Source organism: Polyodon spathula, chromosome 3 (genome assembly GCF_017654505.1).
Source record: "Polyodon spathula isolate WHYD16114869_AA chromosome 3, ASM1765450v1, whole genome shotgun sequence".
Taxonomy (NCBI): domain Eukaryota; kingdom Metazoa; phylum Chordata; class Actinopteri; order Acipenseriformes; family Polyodontidae; genus Polyodon; species Polyodon spathula.
The window spans coordinates 93,761,703-93,782,336 of NC_054536.1; the positions used below are offsets into that span (position 1 = coordinate 93,761,703).

At 40.1% G+C, this 20,634-nt stretch overlaps 1 protein-coding gene across 1 annotated transcript in view; it reads left to right on the forward strand.

Annotated features, from left to right (window-relative positions):
• Nucleotides 1–2,754: 2,754 nt before the first annotated feature.
• Nucleotides 2,755–20,634, forward strand: part of LOC121313685 (microtubule-actin cross-linking factor 1-like) — a 38,302-nt gene continuing 20,422 nt past the window's right edge. The window contains exon 1 of the mRNA XM_041246470.1: nucleotides 2,755–3,297. Within this exon, the coding sequence (XP_041102404.1) occupies nucleotides 3,075–3,297 (223 nt within the window). The 5' untranslated portion in view covers nucleotides 2,755–3,074. The remainder of the gene's footprint in view (nucleotides 3,298–20,634) is intronic.

A 20,634-nucleotide genomic window follows, 5' to 3' on the forward strand; every position in this document is an offset into this window, starting at 1 on the left:
AATTACACAGGTCTTTGAACTCAAGTGGAGGATTAGTAATCATTGGAACCCGTTACTGAAATGTGATTCGAAATTCTGCAGCTACTGTGAACCTGTAACAGCAGGTCCAGTACTGACAGACACTACAGTAGATTGTGATGTCATACCATTGAGAAAACTCCACCTGTGAACCATTAAAGTTGCTGTCACATTTTCTGGATAAAAAACCCCATTGTTGAAGGATCATTGGTAAGGCTGTGAATCTGAAGGAAAATGAAGACCAAAGAGCATTCTACAAAAGTTAGAGATAAAGTAATACAAATACATAGATTAGGGAAAGGGTACAAAATAATATCCCAGTGTTTGGATATCTCAGTGAGCACAGTTGGATCAATAATCAGGAAGTGGAAGCTGCATCACACCACTCAGGCACTGCCAGAAGCTTCCATCGAGAGCAATCACGTATCCTCCAATCCATGACTGACACATCGCCTACCACATTAAGGCGATGACTTCTGGTATTGTGGCTCCACCCCCTTCCTGGATGGCCAGCTTCTGACTGACCCTGGAATGACCTGTCAAACCATCCAGTCCAGGGCACTCTGTTCCTGTTATACCTTGCCCTCACAGGTCAGGAGGGAGATTGTTAACTAGGATTCATTTGCTGTCTGTCACACAAAGCCATGGTATATTGTTATCTAGTAACTAACCAAATTATTAATAAAATATGAACTTTAAAACAGCATGGTTCATTTTCTTACAAGGTTCAGTAGCAAATTACTTATTTTAAATTGCATTCAGTGGATTAAGAAAGCTGAGACCAAGTTCTTATTTACAGGAGGAATTTGGGGGCGGTTTTTAATACTTAGATCACAGAACACACATTAAATCATTACATGTACATATAAGTGTTTGTAGAGTTACCCTGAGGGTACATTTATGCACTTGCAAGATAGTTTTGGAATGCACATTTAAGCAAACTAATTGACTTAATTAAAAATAAGAAGTCCTGGGAATGCAAATATTTTCTAAAACACTTTTTAAGATGTTCTTGGATGCCTATAATCTCAGGTCTGTTCCCACCCCTGTGTGCAGTATATTGGCTGCTTTAGTGTCTTGCTGTCTCTGCAATAACTAATGTGCAAACACAAGCACTGAGGTATGCATCAGCTACTGGAATACCTTTCAATATATGGTTGTAATCTGTTACTGCTGTGAGCAAGTCAGCAACAATGCATTTGCTGTCTTATCAAACAAATCTAAAGAAACCCTTCGCAGGTGTTGGGACTCTAAACTTTGGGAGCAATCACATCCCTTGACACTTTACTGTTTCATTTTGTTAAGGCAGGTGTACATTGTTGATGTGTCAAATTCTGCAACAGAGTTCAAGAAAAAAAAAAATTCCACTCAACCTTTACTAACAGTGAAACTTACTGGGAACATTGTTGTCTGGTCTGATTCTTTTGGATAGTCAGATTATTACTGTGAAATTGTCATTATGACATGCTCAATCAAGAAATAAAAAAAAAACGAACTAATATGGTAGCACTCTATTAAATAAAGTGCATTAGGTACAGAGCAGAGTCCTGCACACAACGGAGGGTTCATGTAATCAAGTCTTTAGTGATACTGTAACACTGTAAGCTGTTTTTTTAATTGGCAGGGCCCAATTCAGTATTTGCACTGCAGAATTGTATTTAAAGCTGCTCATGTCTTATTATTTTGGTCTAAACCTGAGACATCATTGAAATATAATATTTGGACAAAACCTGTAATTTTATTTACTTTTAAAGACAAACATTAATATCCTTAAGAGACTTGCACACACTTATTGGTCTTCTTTTAATGATTGAAACAGTGGTGGACGGCATTTAGATTTACCACCTGGGCTGTCTCTTAACTTCTCTGCTGTTCATTGGCTGCAGTACCATTTTCCTCCAAATTGCCTGACTAAACTTATTGGCAAGCAATTTATCTTTTCATTAAACACATCACTTATTTTGAAAATGAACCCTAACAAGAATGCAACTGCTTGGCCTGCAGATTACTTTAGGGGCCAACAACTGGCATCCATTTGTAAGAGCTTTCAAAATGGCAATCAAAGTAAATGCTAATGTCAATAACTCAGCCATTGAACACAGCCATTGCTAGCCATGTGGAACCTGCTGCTGACAAAACCAGTTTATAGGAAATGTCTATTTTTGTAATCCCTTGTAGTGTTCCAGAGCAGACAGAGTCATTGGTGGTTAACTGTAGCGTATGAAAAGATGAAGTATAGCCCGCAGGGGTAACTTGTACACAGTGTTGCACTTATCTACAAAACCGCTTATATTTAAGTGTGATGCAGCTTCAGTTTCAGTGACATGCTTATTTTTTTGTAGTGGGAAGAAATACTAACAAGAGAATGAGAGCACACTTTTATTATCTACTATTTATTGTAGGATTCATGTTCTGGAATGTCATTTCTCACATGCAAAATTCTCCACTTGCCATACATTAGATCTATTAGAGAAAGAATAGAATGAACTTCTAGCTGGTCATTGCATGTGTACGTCTACACCCATAGTGACCTGCCTTAACAGAGGCACCATTATTAACCAGTTTGAATTCCTGCACTGTTCAGAGCTAGCACTGTCTTGAAGCCGTTTGTTCTATTTATAATAGAGAAATACCAAGCTGTCTGCACTGAACCATTGGGACTGTAGACTGGAATGGAATCCGTTGGTCTGTCAAAGAGATGGCCTTTAGGGCTGCCGATGCACAGCTTTACAAAAAGCAGTTTAGGATGCTGTGTCTCTACGTCATATAAAAATCACTTGTTCTCAAAGTTACTTAAGTACCAGTAATCCTATATACAGTAGAATTGACACAGTGGCTTGCTTCTGCTTGTACCAGTACTGTCCTTTATTTTAACTCCTCAGAGGAAGTAACATTGATGTTTAAATTAAACTAAACTTAAAATGAACCTTTGTGGCCCACCTTAACATGTTGTTGAACACGATTTACATTTTCCACAGAAAACACAACCCTTGTCTTGAGCACTCCATAAGCTGGTTATCTCAGCCTGGGTCTCAGGGCTTCCCTGCCCCTTCTTTATGCCCTGTCTCTGTGTCCCTGTGCAGAAGCCCATGTCTGGGAGGAAGGAGAAGACGAAGGTTCCTGCAGAGGAGAGCTCCAGTGGGGGGAGCAGCTCTCCCAGCCCGGGGGACACTCTGCCCTGGAACCTGTCCAAGCACCAGAGAACCAAGCGGTCCAAATCAGCGTCCGGGAATGGGACCGTGCTGGACGCAGCGGAGAGGGCCGTCCTCCGCATCGCAGGTAGGAGGAGCAGGCTCAGGTCTGAATACTGTATATACTCAAGCCTGCATTGGAAAACAAATGCAAAAAATGGGCTCTATTTTAAGGATATGAAGATGATGCCATCTCCCCAAAACAACCTGCTCTACTACGGACCGCATTCTACCTTAAAAAATGAATTAGAAACATCTGCCTAACAATGCTACTCCAGACATTAAAATATTGCACAGGTGTTTGCATTTTAAATTCTTCACATTCAAAAAACTAAATAAACTTAATTCCCGCCTCACAGTGTAATCCCCAATGTTTTTGACAGGGGTGGGAATGTTATAGCCAGGGGTTTTGTGATACCAATGCAGAACAGCAGGTTCAGCATCAAGGTTTTCCAGTGATGGTCCATTCATACTGATCACAATTAGATTATCAATATCAGCAAGATTGGATCATGCTTTTAATCCTGTTTTGGGCACTGAATCGTCACTCACAAGCAGCAGTATTTGTTGGCATTGTAAGGAAGACTGTAATAATCACTCTTTATGCTGAGAAACATTTGCTGTTGTAGAAACCCTTTGAAGCACCAGCCAGGGTGGCCAGATCTTTAGCGGCTGATTTGAAGTCTTGCCACTCTTGCAGAAGTAGAGATATTATTTCTGCTTCATCACTGGAAAATCCATTTGCCTTTTTAAGTAAAGGCATAAACCTGAAACCCAGTTCAGTGATTTTTGCTACTCCATAGTTTGTCAGCTCTTTGGGGTCTGATGGCCAAGAGAATGAGTCAAGCACCCGGAACAGCTGCGATTATGCATTGTTCCACATTGGCTCAAAACGATCCACTAAGTATTGTTTAAGTTTAGCACACATTTTACTTTTCATTTCCTGCTTATATGACTCAGTCAATGACCTTGCTCATGTGCTGAAGCTGCTTAACTTTTACCTCTGTATCTTTTCTCGGTTTTTCTGGGGTTAGCTGACTGGCAGCTGGTAGTGGTAGAGGCATGTGGACCTGATTCAGTGCTAGTGAGAAAATTACGTTCATGGCCTCCTGGTCTGCGTTGAAGCTTTTCTATTGTCAGTATAGTGCTTTCCACTTTTGGTTTTATTTGGGTCACCAATAGGCTGTCAGACTGAAACACTTTTGACAACCTAAACAATGATGACAAATAATCCATCTAAAATGACATGAACCAGGTTTTCCTTCCATCTTTCAGAAACTTCAGCATGCCTTTTACTTTGTTTACTTCATCACATACTCAGATTTTCCAAATGGCATACAACTAGATCATAATTAAACAAAGCACCAACTGCACCAAGCTGGCTACTTACCCATCTCATAGAATAAACCTCTACAGATTTCCACAGTTCAGTGTGTAGCAATTTGCTTGTTAGCTCCAGCTCTGTCATTCTTTTGGGTGAAGAATGACAGAAGCCAAACAAATGTTATGGTTCGTTCAGTCTCTCTTACAACAGGCATTTCTCTTGGGAATGGAGAACTGCAAGCTGCAAGAGGCGTGCCACACAATGCACACTGGTCAGCCATGACAAAGACTATTTCAATTGAGTCGAAACTCCCCCATGCTTTCCTCACATAACTGCAGCACATTCAGTGCCTAAACCTGAGATCCATGGTTCCTCTTTCCTAGTTTGAAAAAAAATACAGCCAGTGATTTTATGTAACCACCTGCATTCACTGTTTCAATTAGTTCAGAGCCAATGTAACCACCTCTTCAAGATCAACAAAGCAGAGGAATACATTTACAAACTTATGGACAGTTCTTTCGCTACAGGCATCAATGAGCAGTCTCACAGCAACTGAGTTCTATGCTTCCTCAAGTACACTTTCTCTAATTACTGCTGCTATGTGCCATATGAACTCTGCACTAGCTGGACGGCTTGTGTATGGTGCACTACATTTACATTGCATTTCTGTAATAGCTCCACTAGATAAGGGAAATCTCTCAAGGCTTTATCTCTTGAAGTAATATGATAGGCTATGTAGAAAAGATGCTTCAAAGATCTACAGAATTCTTCATTCACACGCAAGAAACACATGTCCATAGATGTTTTATCTAGAACAGTTGTGGCTTTGTCTGCCTGAAGACACATTACATGAGCCTTATTGTTTAATGTATTGTGATAGATTCCAGTTTACAGTAGAATGGTCAGCCACATGTGGGTGTGTTTTGCATACTGTGCAGAACATCACCATGCTCTCTGAATCAAAGGAAAGTCATTAATAATGACATTGACTCATTTGATCTCATGGGGTGCAGTTTCTCATGCTACACCGCCATTCTAATTTAAATGTTTTCTTAGGTTTTCCTACACTGCTTTGTGTAAAAAACATAAGCCAAGTTAGTAGAAACAACTGGGGCTACCTTGGCCCCCATCGGTTTTACAGTTGTGCCTATTTGCTTTTTGCTGGGCAAGGTTGCCCCAATGGTTTCTTGAAACTTAGCTTGTGTTTTTGATATCTCCACTTTAAATGGCTGGGAACTTTTGACAACTTGTTTTTTTTTCACATATCCCATGTGTTTTTGTTACTTCTTTTTTCACTTAATGGATAATCACATTTCAACCTAGATTGAGGCAATGTATTGCCGTTTGAACAGGGTAAATGTAAGTAATGTTGAAATGGTTAAAATGTGAATCTGTGTAGCGTAGCGGTTATGTAGTTGGAGTGAAAGTATGAATAGTTGGGTCTCAAATCCTGCTATATATATATATATATATATATATATATGTGTGCATGTTAGTTATGTGTGCAAAAGTATGTATGTTCAATGAAAGTGTAATTTCATTTTGCAATATAAATCGAACCCAAGACATGCTAGCAATGCAGACTTCCAGCTTTCACACCACAAAACTTTTCCTTCCCTTTTACAACATTTGCAAGCAGTATAGCAGTAAATTACAGGTTTTAACAAGTAACAAAACGAGCAAGAATTTGTAAATAATGATTATGCATTAACCCGATTATACTGAAAGCTTTCTTCTGATTTTGAAAACTATCATAATAAGCTTGATTCGTTCATTTAGTATATTATAACATTTTCATGTTTAGGAAGTAGTTCTCAGGGAGACGGTGTTGAATTCTCAAAATGTTTGTTTTATTTGAAACTACAGAGAATTCCTGTCAGGAGCCAGAATTCATGATATCCAAAATAATAACCCTCTGTTTTAGTTTTGGCTCTTTCACTGCATATTCTCTCCGGTCACAGCTCACACGCTCGCTCCGTCGCACCTACAGTTTCTCATTCAAGTTCAGCGCTGGACTGTCTCCAGTCCCCAGGCTCATATATAAGAACATAAGAACATAAGAAAGTTTACAAACGAGAGGAGGCCATTCGGCCCATCTTGCTCGTTTGGTTGTTATTAGCTTATTGATCCCAAAATCTCATCAAGCAGCTTCTTGAAGGATCCCAGGGTGTCAGCTTCAACAACATTACTGGGGAGTTGATTCCAGACCCTCACAATTCTCTGTGTAAAAAAGTGTCTCCTATTTTCTGTTCTGAATGCCCCTTTTTCTAAACTCCATTTGTGACCCCTGGTCCTTGTTTCTTTTTTCAGGCTGAAAAAGTCCCTTGGGTCGACACTGTCAATACCTTTTAGAATTTTGAATGCTTGAATAAGGTCGCCACGTAGTCTTCTTTGTTCAAGACTGAACAGATTCAATTCTTTTAGCCTGTCTGCATATGACATGCCTTTAAAGCCCGGAATAATTCTGGTCGCTCTTCTTTGCACTCTTTCTAGGGCAGCAATATCTTTTTTATAGCGAGGTGACCAGAACTGAACACAATATTCAAGATGAGGTCTTACTAGTGCATTGTACAGTTTTAACATTACTTCCCTTGATTTAAATTCAACACTTTTCACAATGTATCCAAGCATCTTGTTAGCCTTTTTTATAGCTTCCCCACATTGTCTAGATGAAGACATTTCTGAGTCAACAAAAACTCCTAGGTCTTTTTCATAGATTCCTTCTCCAATTTCAATATCTCCCATATGATATTTATAATGTACATTTTTATTTCCTGCGTGCAGTACCTTACACTTTTCTCTATTAAATGTCATTTGCCATGTGTCTGCCCAGTTCTGAATCTTGTCTAGATCATTTTGAATGACCTTTGCTGCTGCAACAGTGTTTGCCACTCCTCCTACTTTTGTGTCGTCTGCAAATTTAACAAGTTTGCTTACTATACCAGAATCTAAATCATTAATGTAGATTAGGAATAGCAGAGGACCTAATACTGATCCCTGTGGTACACCGCTGGTTACCACACTCCATTCTGAGGTTTTTCCTCTAATCAGTACTTTCTGTTTTCTACATGTTAACCACTCCCTAATCCATGTACATGTGTTTCCTTGAATCCCAACTGCATTCAGTTTGAGAATTAATCTTTTGTGCGGGACTTTGTCAAAAGCTTTCTGGAAATCTAAATAAACCATGTCATATGCTTTGCAATTATCCATTATCGATGTTGCATCCTCAAAAAAATCAAGCAAGTTAGTTAGACACGATCTCCCTTTCCTAAAACCATGTTGACTGTCTCCCAGGACCCTGTTACCATATAGGTAATTTTCCATTTTGGATCTTATTATAGTTTCCATAAGTTTGCATATAATAGAAGTCAGGCTTACTGGTCTGTAGTTACCTGGTTCAGTTTTGTTTCCCTTTTTGTGGATCGGTATTACGTTTGCAATTTTCCAGTCTGTCGGTACCACCCCTGTGTCAAGAGACTGCTGCATGATCTTGGTTAGCGGTTTGTAAATTACTTCTTTCATTTCTTTGAGTACTATTGGGAGGATCTCATCCGGCCCAGGGGATTTGTTTATTTTAAGAGCTCCTAGTCCCTTTAACACTTCTGCCTCAGTTATGCTAAAGTTATTTAAAACTGGATAGGAACTGGATGACATGTGGGGCATGTTGTCAGTATCTTCCTTTGTAAAAACTTGTGAAAAGTAATCATTTAACATATTTGCTATTTTTTTTTCTTCCTCTACGATTTTGCCATTTGTATCTCTTAAACATTTAATCTCCTCTTTGAATGTTCTCTTGCTGTTGTAATATTGGAAAAACATTTTGGAATTGGTTTTAGCTCCCTTAGCAATGTTCATTTCTATTTCTCTCTTGGCCTTTCTAACTTCCTTTTTGACTTGCGTTTGCAGTTCTGTGTACTCTTTCTGCGTACTTTCTTTTTGGTCCTTTTTTAATGCTCTGTAAAGTGCCTTTTTTCGCTGAATATTTTTTTTAATTGATCTATTAAACCATTTTGCAATTTAGTTTTACATTTAGATTTGTCTACTTTAGGGATATAATTGTTTTGCGCCTCTAGTACTACATTTTTGAAGAACAACCATCCTTCTTCTGTGGGTGTTTTCTCTATTTTACTCCAATCTACTTCTGTTAGTCTCTGTTTCATACCTTCATAGTTTGCTTTTCTAAAATTGTAAACCTTAGCTTTAGTCTTTACTTTTGGGGATTTAAAAAACACTTCAAATGAGACCATGTTGTGGTCTGAGTTTGCCAGTGGTTCTCTGACCTCTGTTTTAGTTATTCTATCTTCGTTATTTGAAAAGACTAAATCAAGGCATGCCTCCCCTCTAGTGGGTGCCTTGACAAATTGTGTTAGGAAGCAGTCATTTGTCATTTCCACCATTTCTATTTCATCCTTCGCGCTACCCACCGGGTTTTCCCATTTTATTTGGGGGAAGTTGAAATCCCCCATTAGTATGGCTTCTCCTTTGCTACACACATTTCTAATGTCATTGTATAACAGATTATTGTGCTCACCGTCTGAATCTGGCGGTCTATAGCATGCTCCTATTATTATGCCTTTTGAATTTTTGTCTGTTATTCTGACCCATATTGATTCAGTTTTATTTTCTTTGTCCAGGTTTAACACCTGGGCTTCAAGACTGTTTCTTATGTATAGCGCTACCCCTCCTCCTCTTCTGTCCTGCCTGTCTTTCCTATACAGTGTATACCCACAAATATTATATTCGTCCCCATCACTCTCAGACAACCACGTTTCTGTAACACCTATCACATCATAGTTACCTGTTAGTGCAGTAGCTTCAAGTTCTAGAATTTTGTTTCTGATACTTCTAGCATTTAGATAAATACATTTAATGGTTGTCTTACCTGAGTTGTTGTTCTTGTTTTGATGCGGTCTCCCTTCTGTTTTTTTGTTGATTTCTCCCCCCTTCCTTTCTAGTTTAAATGCTTCCGAACCTGCTCGAGGATCTTTTCTCCGAGTAGACTAGTTCCCTTGTTATTTAAATGCAGTCCATCCCGTCTATACAGATAGTCCTCGTTGTAGAATGTGGTCCAATGATCAAGATAGGTGAAGCCTTCCCGTGTGCACCACGTCTTCAGCCATGCGTTTTGATTAATTATTTCCAGCTGTCCATATGGTCCTTTGCAAGGTGCGGGTAGTATACCAGAAAATACCACAGTTTTGGTTTTCTCTTTTAATTTCCTTCCTAGCTCTCTGAATTTGTTTTGCAGGGATTTTGGTCTGTCTCTTCCAATGTTGTTTGTACCGATGTGGACGACTACTACCGGGTCGTCTCCTGTTCGTTCTAGGAGCCTGTCCACGTTCTCAGTGATGTGCTTGACCGAGGCTCCTGGAAGGCAGCACACTGTTGTAGTAAGGGGGTCCAAACTGCGAATTGAACTTGCTGTGTTTCTCAATATGGAGTCCCCAACAATCATGACCTCCCTTCTTTTTGCTGTCTGGTCACCACTGTCAATAGGGTCCTGGATGTTGTTCCTTTCATTCTCTTGTTGTTGGTTCTGCTCATCAAAATTCTGAAGTGACTCAAATCTGTTGGTTGTTTTGATTTCTGGTGGTTGTGTTTGACGAAGTTTCTTTTTTTCCCTGCTTCTGCCTACCTGAACCCAGCTGTTCTGACCTTCTATCTCCCTGGTGGCTTTCAGTCTGTTAGGGGTGATGCAGACTTCCATGAATTGTGGGTGTGCCAGTTCCTCAAGATCCTGTTGCTGTCTCACTTCTTCCAGCTCCATTTCTAGCATACTTACTAGTTTATGCAAATCCTGGATCGCGCGGCACTTTACGCACACTTGGTTTAGCTCCGCTGGGTTTTCTCGGATTTCCCACATCAAGCAGGTGTCACAGATTACTGGCTTGAAGACCATGTTGAGGGTTTTTTTTTTGAAGTTTAGTTTCTTCTGCAGCCGTCAACCTGCTTTCAAACTGCTTCGAAACTGCTCTGTACTTTTCCACGCCTGTACTTCTCCCACTCGCTGTCGCTTCCACTCGCTGTCGCTGGGAAGACTGCCTCGTTTAACTGCGTTGTTCTGCTGTGCTGTTGGCTCCTCCCCTCGCCCGTGTCTCAAAACGGCGCTGAATTTGAATCAGCTGCTCCGAGTTTCAGCTTGTTTGTTATCAGAAAAACACACGCGGCTGTTTGACTTTGAGCTGCTGCTGTGTTTCCCCAATGTCCTCTGTTTTCTGATTAAAGCAATTCAAGATGCAATTTCTCCTTTCTGCTTCGAAACTGCTCTGTACTTTTCCACGCCTGTACTTCTCCCACTCGCTGTCGCTTCCACTCGCTCTCACTGGGAAGACTGCCTCGTTTAACTGCGTTGTTCTGCTGTGCTGTTGGCTCCTCCCCTCGCCCGTGTCTCAAAACGGCGCTGAATTTGAATCAGCTGCTCCGAGTTTCAGCTTGTTTGTTATCAGAAAAACACACGCGGCTGTTTGACTTTGAGCTGCTGCTGTGTTTCCCCAATGTCCTCTGTTTTCTGATTAAAGCAATTCAAGATGCAATTTCTCCTTTCTGCTTCGAAACTGCTCTGTACTTTTCCACGCCTGTACTTCTCCCACTCGCTGTCGCTTCCACTCGCTCTCGCTGGGAAGACTGCCTCGTTTAACTGCGTTGTTCTGCTGTGCTGTTGGCTCCTCCCCTCGCCCGTGTCTCAAAACGGCGCTGAATTTGAATCAGCTGCTCCGAGTTTCAGCTTGTTTGTTATCAGAAAAACACACGCGGCTGTTTGACTTTGAGCTGCTGCTGTGTTTCCCCAATGTTCTCTGTTTTCTGATTAAAGCAATTCAAGATGCAATTTCTCCTTTCTGCTTCGAAACTGCTCTGTACTTTTCCACGCCTGTACTTCTCCCACTCGCTGTCGCTTCCACTCACTGTCGCTGGGAAGACTGCCTCGTTTAACCTCTATATAACCTCATATAACCTCTTGTCGTTTCCCACTGCTGTCTGGCTCATCAACCAGTCACATCCATGCTCTCCAACCCCTGAAAACAGCAAGACACATTCTCCCCACTCATTCACTCACTCCCACTTTCCCGTGACCCATTCCCTTTACAATAGATGTAACATAACAGACAGACAAGTCAAACTGAACAGACAACAAGTCCTGCAATAATTGTCCGGGTTGTTACAATATATTTTTTAAATTTGAAAGTAAAAATATATGAAAGCATGACGACCTTTATGTACAAAAATCTTCACTAATAATCAATTGAACAAGAACTGTTGAGTATTTATTTTCGTTTCATACAGTATTAAGTGGCAGTGTTTATAGCTGATAGTGAAAAAGAAATAAACAATTATCTAGGTAAAGAAATAAATACATGTCTATATTGATTTATGTATTAATTTATTTCAATATTTATTAATGTATGTATTTATTTATTTATTTATGTTTTACATTTACCAAATGCATAGGCTTCAGCATAGGTAATTCTCAGAAATTAACATTCTCATTTGTCCAGCGGGGACCACAAATAGCGTTACTCTCATCAACCAGTATCAAGAGGAAACTGTACTTCCTTGCGCCAATAGGGACCACAATGAGCGTTACATTGACAGGAAACCATGGAAACCATACAGACATAGGCGATCTGCCCAGCCTGACCTGTGTGTTTGGGGTTTTTGTGTTCAAGATTTTGTTTTGCAACCCTTTTTTGTTTCGCTCTGTGAGGAGTGTTTTGTTAAATAATATATTTTATTTTCGTTAAAAAAAAAATAAACGGTGGAAATCTGAAAAACAAAATGATCAACAGTAAAACAGTAGGCTGTCTGGTGAGAATGTTGTCATGCTAAGGAGAGGAGAAATTTTTTTGTTTGTTTTTAAATCATTGGTATTTCACCTTTTAAAATCATTTGTATTTCACCTTTAAAATATTTTATGAAAGAAAGTACAGTTTTGATTTATATGTTGTAAATAGATACATTAAATAAATAATAATGGCTAAAGAAAAGTGTTCAGATACAAAAGCTAAAAAGTAAACTCATTGTGTAAACTCATAGGAGACACAGCGGTTGGTTTTTCCCTAGTCCTCCTGTGCTGAATTCCTGTGTACCACTCTGCTGATTTCTCTGTTGTATTTCTCCCATTACTGGTTGCCTGGCAACAGCTGTCACAGTGTCCTTCCCCTCTGCCCCCTTGTCACCACCATATGAAGAGGTCCAAGAGCTTGAAGAGAGCTGGGCCAGCCTGTTCAGTACTCCTTATACTGCTCTTCCAAACTGGCATTTTTATTTTCTTGTCACTTTAAACAGCACCCAGCTCTCACTCCAAGACCTTTGGCAGTTCCATTAAGTAGCTCCTTTAATAGTAATGGTGTTATGAACAATGTAAATGATGGGTGAATGACAAAGCAAAAGTAATTTGTTCTCATTGGCTTGATTGTTTTCCTCAAGGTGACAGGGTAACATGAAAAGGGAGAAATGATGGATTGTTGAATTAGACAGTAATCAAACGGAGAGTGCTTTGTAAACCTTTTCCATAGGCTACAGTACTGCTAATTGTGCTTGCTGATGACAATTATAGCAAAACACACATTTGTTTCCATTTTTTCATTCTAATTGTAATTGGGCAAGTATTCTGCTGTACTGAGGTGCATGAAGCTGCCAGTGTGCTCTAGTTGTGAATGGGATTGAGATGTTCTAACAGTAGGTGCACAAGAGGAACAGCTACAACATTTAGGCTGAGTCCCACCATATCGTATCTCGTTTACAACTGGTCCCCAACTGACACCATGGCAACAACTTTCAGTCGCTACTGAATTTGACTGGAATGAAAGTGGGGAAAGGTTATAGAACTAAGGTTTGTACAGAACGCCATGATCCCCTACTATACGTATATCATCACTGCTGTACTATCAATACTCAGTATCAAGGTGCTGTTTCCACAGAGAAGCTCCCGCTGCACTGTGATTCATGAGGGGCAGGTGTTGGAAGCTGAAGTTGCCTTGCCAGATGTAGAGTGAGAGGGCTTGGCACGACACTGCAAGCCTTCCTACTGTGTATCTATGAAAGCAGAGATCAGTTTAATAGGATAGCCAAAAACATACAGCAATTTGTATTTTGTTGCGACACTTAAAGTAAAACGTATACCAAGAGAAAACATGTTAATGAAGACAGACGCAATATACAAATTTAATATTTGTCACATCTTTTAGCGAGATCTCTAGCATTATACATTGCGACAGTCATGCAACATTGTTCAAATAATTAGCAGGAGTTGAATTATGGTTTGCTGCAGCAGAGGCTGCCCAAAGGATAACGTCTCTACGTGCAACGGTGCAAGAATCAAAATAACATTGTTTTTGTTAAATGTAAACACCATCTGTACAATGCATTCTGTTCCAGCTTCATCTTACCTATTTTAGTATTTTGAAGACGTTTTCATTATCTATAATTTTTTCTCAGAAGAGCCAACTTCCCAACATTTCGGTATGTTTACATACCTTTGTCAGGGAAAGTGTGTTTGAAAACAAACAGTGGAGGTACTTATAGGCTTTGGATGTCATGGCAACTACACTCATTTATTTCTATTTAAATCTATTAATGTGATTGTGATGTCATTCACCACATACTGTAGTTGATGATGTAATGATCTACTATTCCTTTCTCATGGTACTGAGTTTATTTATTCATTCATTTTCTTTTACTCTTCTATATTGTACATTGTCTAATTACATTGTCTAACTATGAATTTTCTGCTTGTTCTTTGTAAAGTGCTGAACCACTGGTTCATTTACTGTCGTATTTCTTGTGTTTGACAGGTGATTCTGTATGTGTTTGTATAATGTTGTAGCTGTCTCTCCTACATATTTAATTTTATGACATTTTTGCAAAATATACCGTAACAAGGTTGCTAGTTTTGAGTCGATCTTTTTCCTCAGTGTTAATTAGTGGCAGTCACACCTGTATTCTAACGAGTCGATCTTGATCAATATCTCGCTGCAGTGTGTTCACACCTGTATTCTAACGAGTCGATCTTGATCAATATCTCGCTGCAATGTGTTCACACCTGTATTCTAATGAGTCGATCTTGATCAATATCTTGCTGCAGCGTGTTCACACCCATATTCTAACGAGTCGATCTTGATCAATATCTCGCTGCAGTGTGTTCACACCTGTATTCTAACGAGTCGATCTTGATCAATATCTCGCTGCAATGTGTTCACACCTGTATTCTAATGAGTCGATCTTGATCAATATCTCGCTGCAATGTGTTCACACCTGTATTCTAATGAGTCGATCTTGATCAATATCTCGCTGCAATGTGTTCACACCTGTATTCTAATGAGTCGATCTTGATCAATATCTCACTGCAATGTGTTCACACCCGTATTCTAACGAGTCGATCTTGATCAATATCTCGCTGCAGTGTGTTCACACCTGTATTCTAATGAGTCGATCTTGATCAATATCTCGCTGCAGTGTGTTCACACCTGTATTCTAATGAGTCGATCTTGATCAATATCTCGCTGCAATGTGTTCACACCTGTATTCTAATGAGTCGATCTTGATCAATATCTCACTGCAATGTGTTCACACCCGTATTCTAACGAGTCGATCTTGATCAATATCTCGCTGCAATGTGTTCACACCCGTATTCTAACGAGTCGATCTTGATCAATATCTCGCTGCAGCGTGTTCACACCCATATTCTAACGAGTCGATCTTGATCAATATCTCGCTGCAGTGTGTTCACACCCATATTCTAACGAGTCGATCTTGATCAATATCTCGCTGCAGTGTGTTCACACCCATATTCTAACGAGTCGATCTTGATCAATATCTCGCTGCAGTGTGTTCACACCCGTATTCTAACGAGTCGATCTTGATCAATATCTCGCTGCAGCGTGTTCACACCCGTATTCTAACGAGTCGATCTTGATCAATATCTCGCTGCAGTGTGTTCACACCCATATTCTAACGAGTCGATCTTGATCAATATCTCGCTGCAGTGTGTTCACACCCATATTCTAACGAGTCGATCTTGATCAATATCTCGCTGCAATGTGTTCACACCCGTATTCTAACGAGTCGATCTTGATCAATATCTCGCTGCAGTGTGTTCACACCCATATTCTAACGAGTCGATCTTGATCAATATCTCGCTGCAGTGTGTTCACACCCATATTCTAACGAGTCGATCTTGATCAATATCTCGCTGCAGTGTGTTCACACCCGTATTCTAACGAGTCGATCTTGATCAATATCTCGCTGCAATGTGTTCACACCCGTATTCTAACGAGTCGATCTTGATCAATATCTCGCTGCAGTGTGTTCACACCCATATTCTAACGAGTCGATCTTGATCAATATCTCGCTGCAGTGTGTTCACACCCATATTCTAACGAGTCGATCTTGATCAATATCTCGCTGCAATGTGTTCACACCTGTATTCTAACGAGTCGATCTTGATCAATATCTCGCTGCAGTGTGTTCACACCCATATTCTAACGAGTCGATCTTGATCAATATCTCGCTGCAATGTGTTCACACCCGTATTCTAACGAGTCGATCTTGATCAATATCTCGCTGCAGTGTGTTCACACCCGTATTCTAACGAGTCGATCTTGATCAATATCTCGCTGCAGTGTGTTCACACCCGTATTCTAACGAGTCGATCTTGATCAATATCTCGCTGCAGCGTGTTCACACCCATATTCTAACGAGTCGATCTTGATCAATATCTCGCTGCAGTGTGTTCACACCCATATTCTAACGAGTCGATCTTGATCAATATCTCGCTGCAATGTGTTCACACCCATATTCTAACGAGTCGATCTTGATCAATATCTCGCTGCAGTGTGTTCACACCCATATTCTAACGAGTCGATCTTGATCAATATCTCGCTGCAGTGTGTTCACACCCATATTCTAACGAGTCGATCTTGATCAATATCTCGCTGCAGTGTGTTCACACCCGTATTCTAACGAGTCGATCTTGATCAATATCTCGCTGCAGTGTGTTCACACCTGTATTCTAACGAGTCGATCTTGATCAATATCTCGCTGCAGTGTGTTCACACCCATATTCTAACGAGTCGATCTTGATCAATATCTCGCTGCAGTGTGTTCACACCTGTATTCTAACGAGTCGATCTTGATCAATATCTCGCTGCAGTGTGTTCACACCTGTATTCTAACGAGTCGATCTTGATCAATATCTCGCTGCAGTGTGTTCACACCCATATTCTAACGAGTCGATCTTGATCAATATCTCGCTGCAATGTGTTCACACCCGTATTCTAACGAGTCGATCTTGATCAATATCTCGCTGCAGTGTGTTCACACCTGTATTCTAATGAGTCGATCTTGATCAGTATCTCGCTGCAGTGTGTTCACACCCATATTCTAACGAGTCGATCTTGATCAATATCTCGCTGCAGTGTGTTCACACCTGTATTCTAATGAGTCGATCTTGATCAATATCTCGCTGCAGTGTGTTCACACCTGTATTCTAATGAGTCGATCTTGATCAATATCTCGCTGCAGCGTGTTCACACCCATATTCTAACGAGTCGATCTTGATCAATATCTCGCTGCAATGTGTTCACACCTGTATTCTAACGAGTCAATCTTGATCAATATCTCGCTGCAGTGTGTTCACACCCATATTCTAACGAGTCGATCTTGATCAATATCTCGCTGCAGTGTGTTCACACTTGTATTCTAACGAGTCGATCTTGATCAATATCTCGCTGCAGTGTGTTCACACTTGTATTCTAACGAGTCGATCTTGATCAATATCTCGCTGCAGTGTGTTCACACCCATATTCTAACGAGTCGATCTTGATCAATGTCTCGCTGCACTGTGTTCACACCCATATTCTAACGAGTCGATCTTGATCAATATCTCGCTGCAGTGTGTTCACACCTGTATTCTAATGAGTCGATCTTGATCAGTATCTCGCTGCAGTGTGTTCACACCCATATTCTAACGAGTCGATCTTGATCAATATCTCGCTGCAGTGTGTTCACACCTGTATTCTAATGAGTCGATCTTGATCAATGTCTCGCTGCACTGTGTTCACACCTGTATTCTAATGAGTCGATCTTGATCAATATCTCGCTGCAGCGTGTTCACACCCATATTCTAACGAGTCGATCTTGATCAATATCTCGCTGCAGTGTGTTCACATCCATATTCTAATGAGTCGATCTTGATCAATATCGGATGTAAACTCGATTTATAGACAGCCAGCCTAATTTCATTTATTTAAAGCCACCTTTAGAAAAAAAAAAAAAAGTTAGGGTTAAATTAAACACAAGAGCGTCATGTTTCTCATAATGAAAACTCTGGGCCCAGTCTTTGACATCCCTAAGTGTATTGCCAGCAGACTGACACTTGTCACTAATTTAAGTGGCGTGCAGTGGGTTTCCCAATAGGTCCTGCAGCCAGACTGTATGAATGTAACATTAGATAGAGGTTGGCACTGGTACCTGAAAACTGGTTACCTGTCGGATAATATGCCATTGATTATTTATTTATTTTTCTCAGTAATTTATTCGTATACCACAAGTACTTTGGTTGGCACTAGGACCCAGTGAAAAGGCTAGCCTGCATGCCTTGGTCAGGTTGCAATGCATTATATGGCGCTCTAAACGCGCAAACAAAAAAAAGATGACAGAATCAAGGGAAGCGTGCTACATTGCTCAAAATGTCCCTGCTAATGACAGCGTGCAGTCGCAGACTGTCATGCTACTTGAATACAGCATAACTTGAGCTCCACTGTAAAATCTTTTGCACAGTCTTTATTTTAATGCAAAGGCCAATGCAGTGCACCCCATGGATCCCAAATGGAATTCGAAGCACAGCTTTTAAACTTTTCATTAAACAGCATTGATTCTCAAAAGCCTCAAAAGCAGTGCTGCCTTATTAAAAATGTCTGGAGTGGTGATTTCTGCTTTACTGCTGTTAGCAGCTGATTGCACAGACTCTTAGCTGACTGTGCTGTTAAAGAGATTGTCTTGATGCCAGCAAAATCAGTCAGCTTGACAGTCAATCAATGTGTTTTTTTTTTTATGTACCAGCTGACATTTATTTATTTATTTTTAATATTAAGGGCCCTCATCGATTTGGTTAACCATGTGCTGGATATACTGCATTAACAGTCCACTCATTGTAAAAGAGTTTACCGGACAGCAACAGAAATGAAAGTGTTGTCTATATCCAGTTCGGAGTAACACAAACAGATTGTCTCATGTTAATGGTTTTTTTTTAGTTTTTTTCTTACAGCATTTACAGTTTGCCTGCATTCTAAATACTGTTTAAATGACACGTGTGTTAGTTCTTTTAATCCTAGACCACGGTGATCAGCAGACAGACCAGTGCATTCCTGGCAGTATCCCCCTGCTGGCTTGTTCTGTGACATGGGAGAGCCAGGTTTACATGCCGGGATTGATTGCCTTCGACTCTTTAGGACGGAGATCAGTCAACCCACATTTAAACACTTCTGTTTCGTTCACACTGCAGAATAACAAAGACAGCTCTGTACCGCCGCTGCCAAATAGGACATTAATCAAGTGATTGAAACTCACTGCAGTAAACCCCATTCTCTTCAAGAACCAATGAGGCAAGCTTGGAAACAACAGGGATCCACATGCACCCTGCTGTGTCTTCCTGTATTGTATACTGTCTCCTACAGGTGTCAGTGGCTAAAATGAGTGTCAAATGAAACCTGAGTGTACAAGACGGTACTCAAGATAACAGTGGATGTCTAACAGCTTTGATGAACCCAAAGCCCTGCTTTTACTTTCCGTATCCCAGTAAAGCCCACATTGCAATCATTTCCCTCGAGGATTAATACATACTGTGTGCCTCTTTATATATTGTTGATCATCAAATCCCTTTCGCTCTTCACAAACACTGCTGCTCTTAGATCAAAACTGAAGTCAGACACTGGCAGTCCACTTGCTACTGAGTGTGTCTGTGTGATCCTCCCAGTGAATTATTATTTCCCTTCGAGAAAAAGTGCATTGTTTATCAACCAGTTTACCAGGTCTCGTATCACTTGGCTGACTAAACGATTCCTGAATGGAAAATTGTAGGATTTTTCTTCCTGTGCTGTTTCAGTGGCATTGTGATTGTGCTTTAAAATGAGGAAATAACTAATTAAAGAATGTGGAACGGAACTGAGCCCTGTCGTGTTGTTTTTCAAATGACCCAGATAATAGAATGGAAGCCTAATAAGATGGTATTGTAAATGCTGATGGAAGCCTAATAAGATGGTATTGTAAATGCTGATGGAAGCCTAATGCAGAGTTTTGTATGATGATTATTCTTAAGTAATCAGTCGTGGTCTGTACTGCATGGGACCTTAGGCCAAGACGCTTGTTTTTTAGTTTTTTTTAATTCAATCCCATTCGGTCCATTCTAGTACTAGTACTAACCTATATAAATAATGAAATGCTGTGGTTACTCATGTAAAAGGCATTTGGGGAATTTTTCTGCTGCCTTTATCAACTAGAACAAAAAAAAAAGTCTGGGTAAGGCCCAGAAATAAAGCCAAATGACAATAACTGAGCAGAGACGGCTTTTGTTTGAATCAGCTAGTGCATTGTGCAGGTTTTTAATGATTCTGTATGCAATTGTACATTGTCTGAGTTCCAAGCGACATGGGTTGGAATAGTATTCCAAAAGGAAAAAAATAAAAGCAATAGTGACAGTGTGCAGTTGCAGACTGCAAGTTTGCCAATATTTGATGTAAAAAAAAAAAAAAAAATGCAGGAAAGATTAAAAAAACAAAAAACAAAAACAAAACTAATTTGTAAAGTTTTTTGCTGTGGTGGAACATGTGTATTTTCTTTTCAAGTATTATGCAGTGTTTCCTTGCAGATCTTAAACCCTCAGTACTAGAACTGTAGCAAGGACAAGCCAAGCCAATGAAAACAAACTACAAGGTCTTCTGAGTGCTAGAGGAATAGGATAACAGACAGTGGAGTAACAAAGGGTACAAGCAGTGCACTGCTGAACAGGGTTGTAGAACACTGCAGATTTAATTACTGATGTTGAATAGTTTGTGGTATGTTGAATCCTCTGTCATACAACCAGTGCTTTGCAGTAGTCAGAAT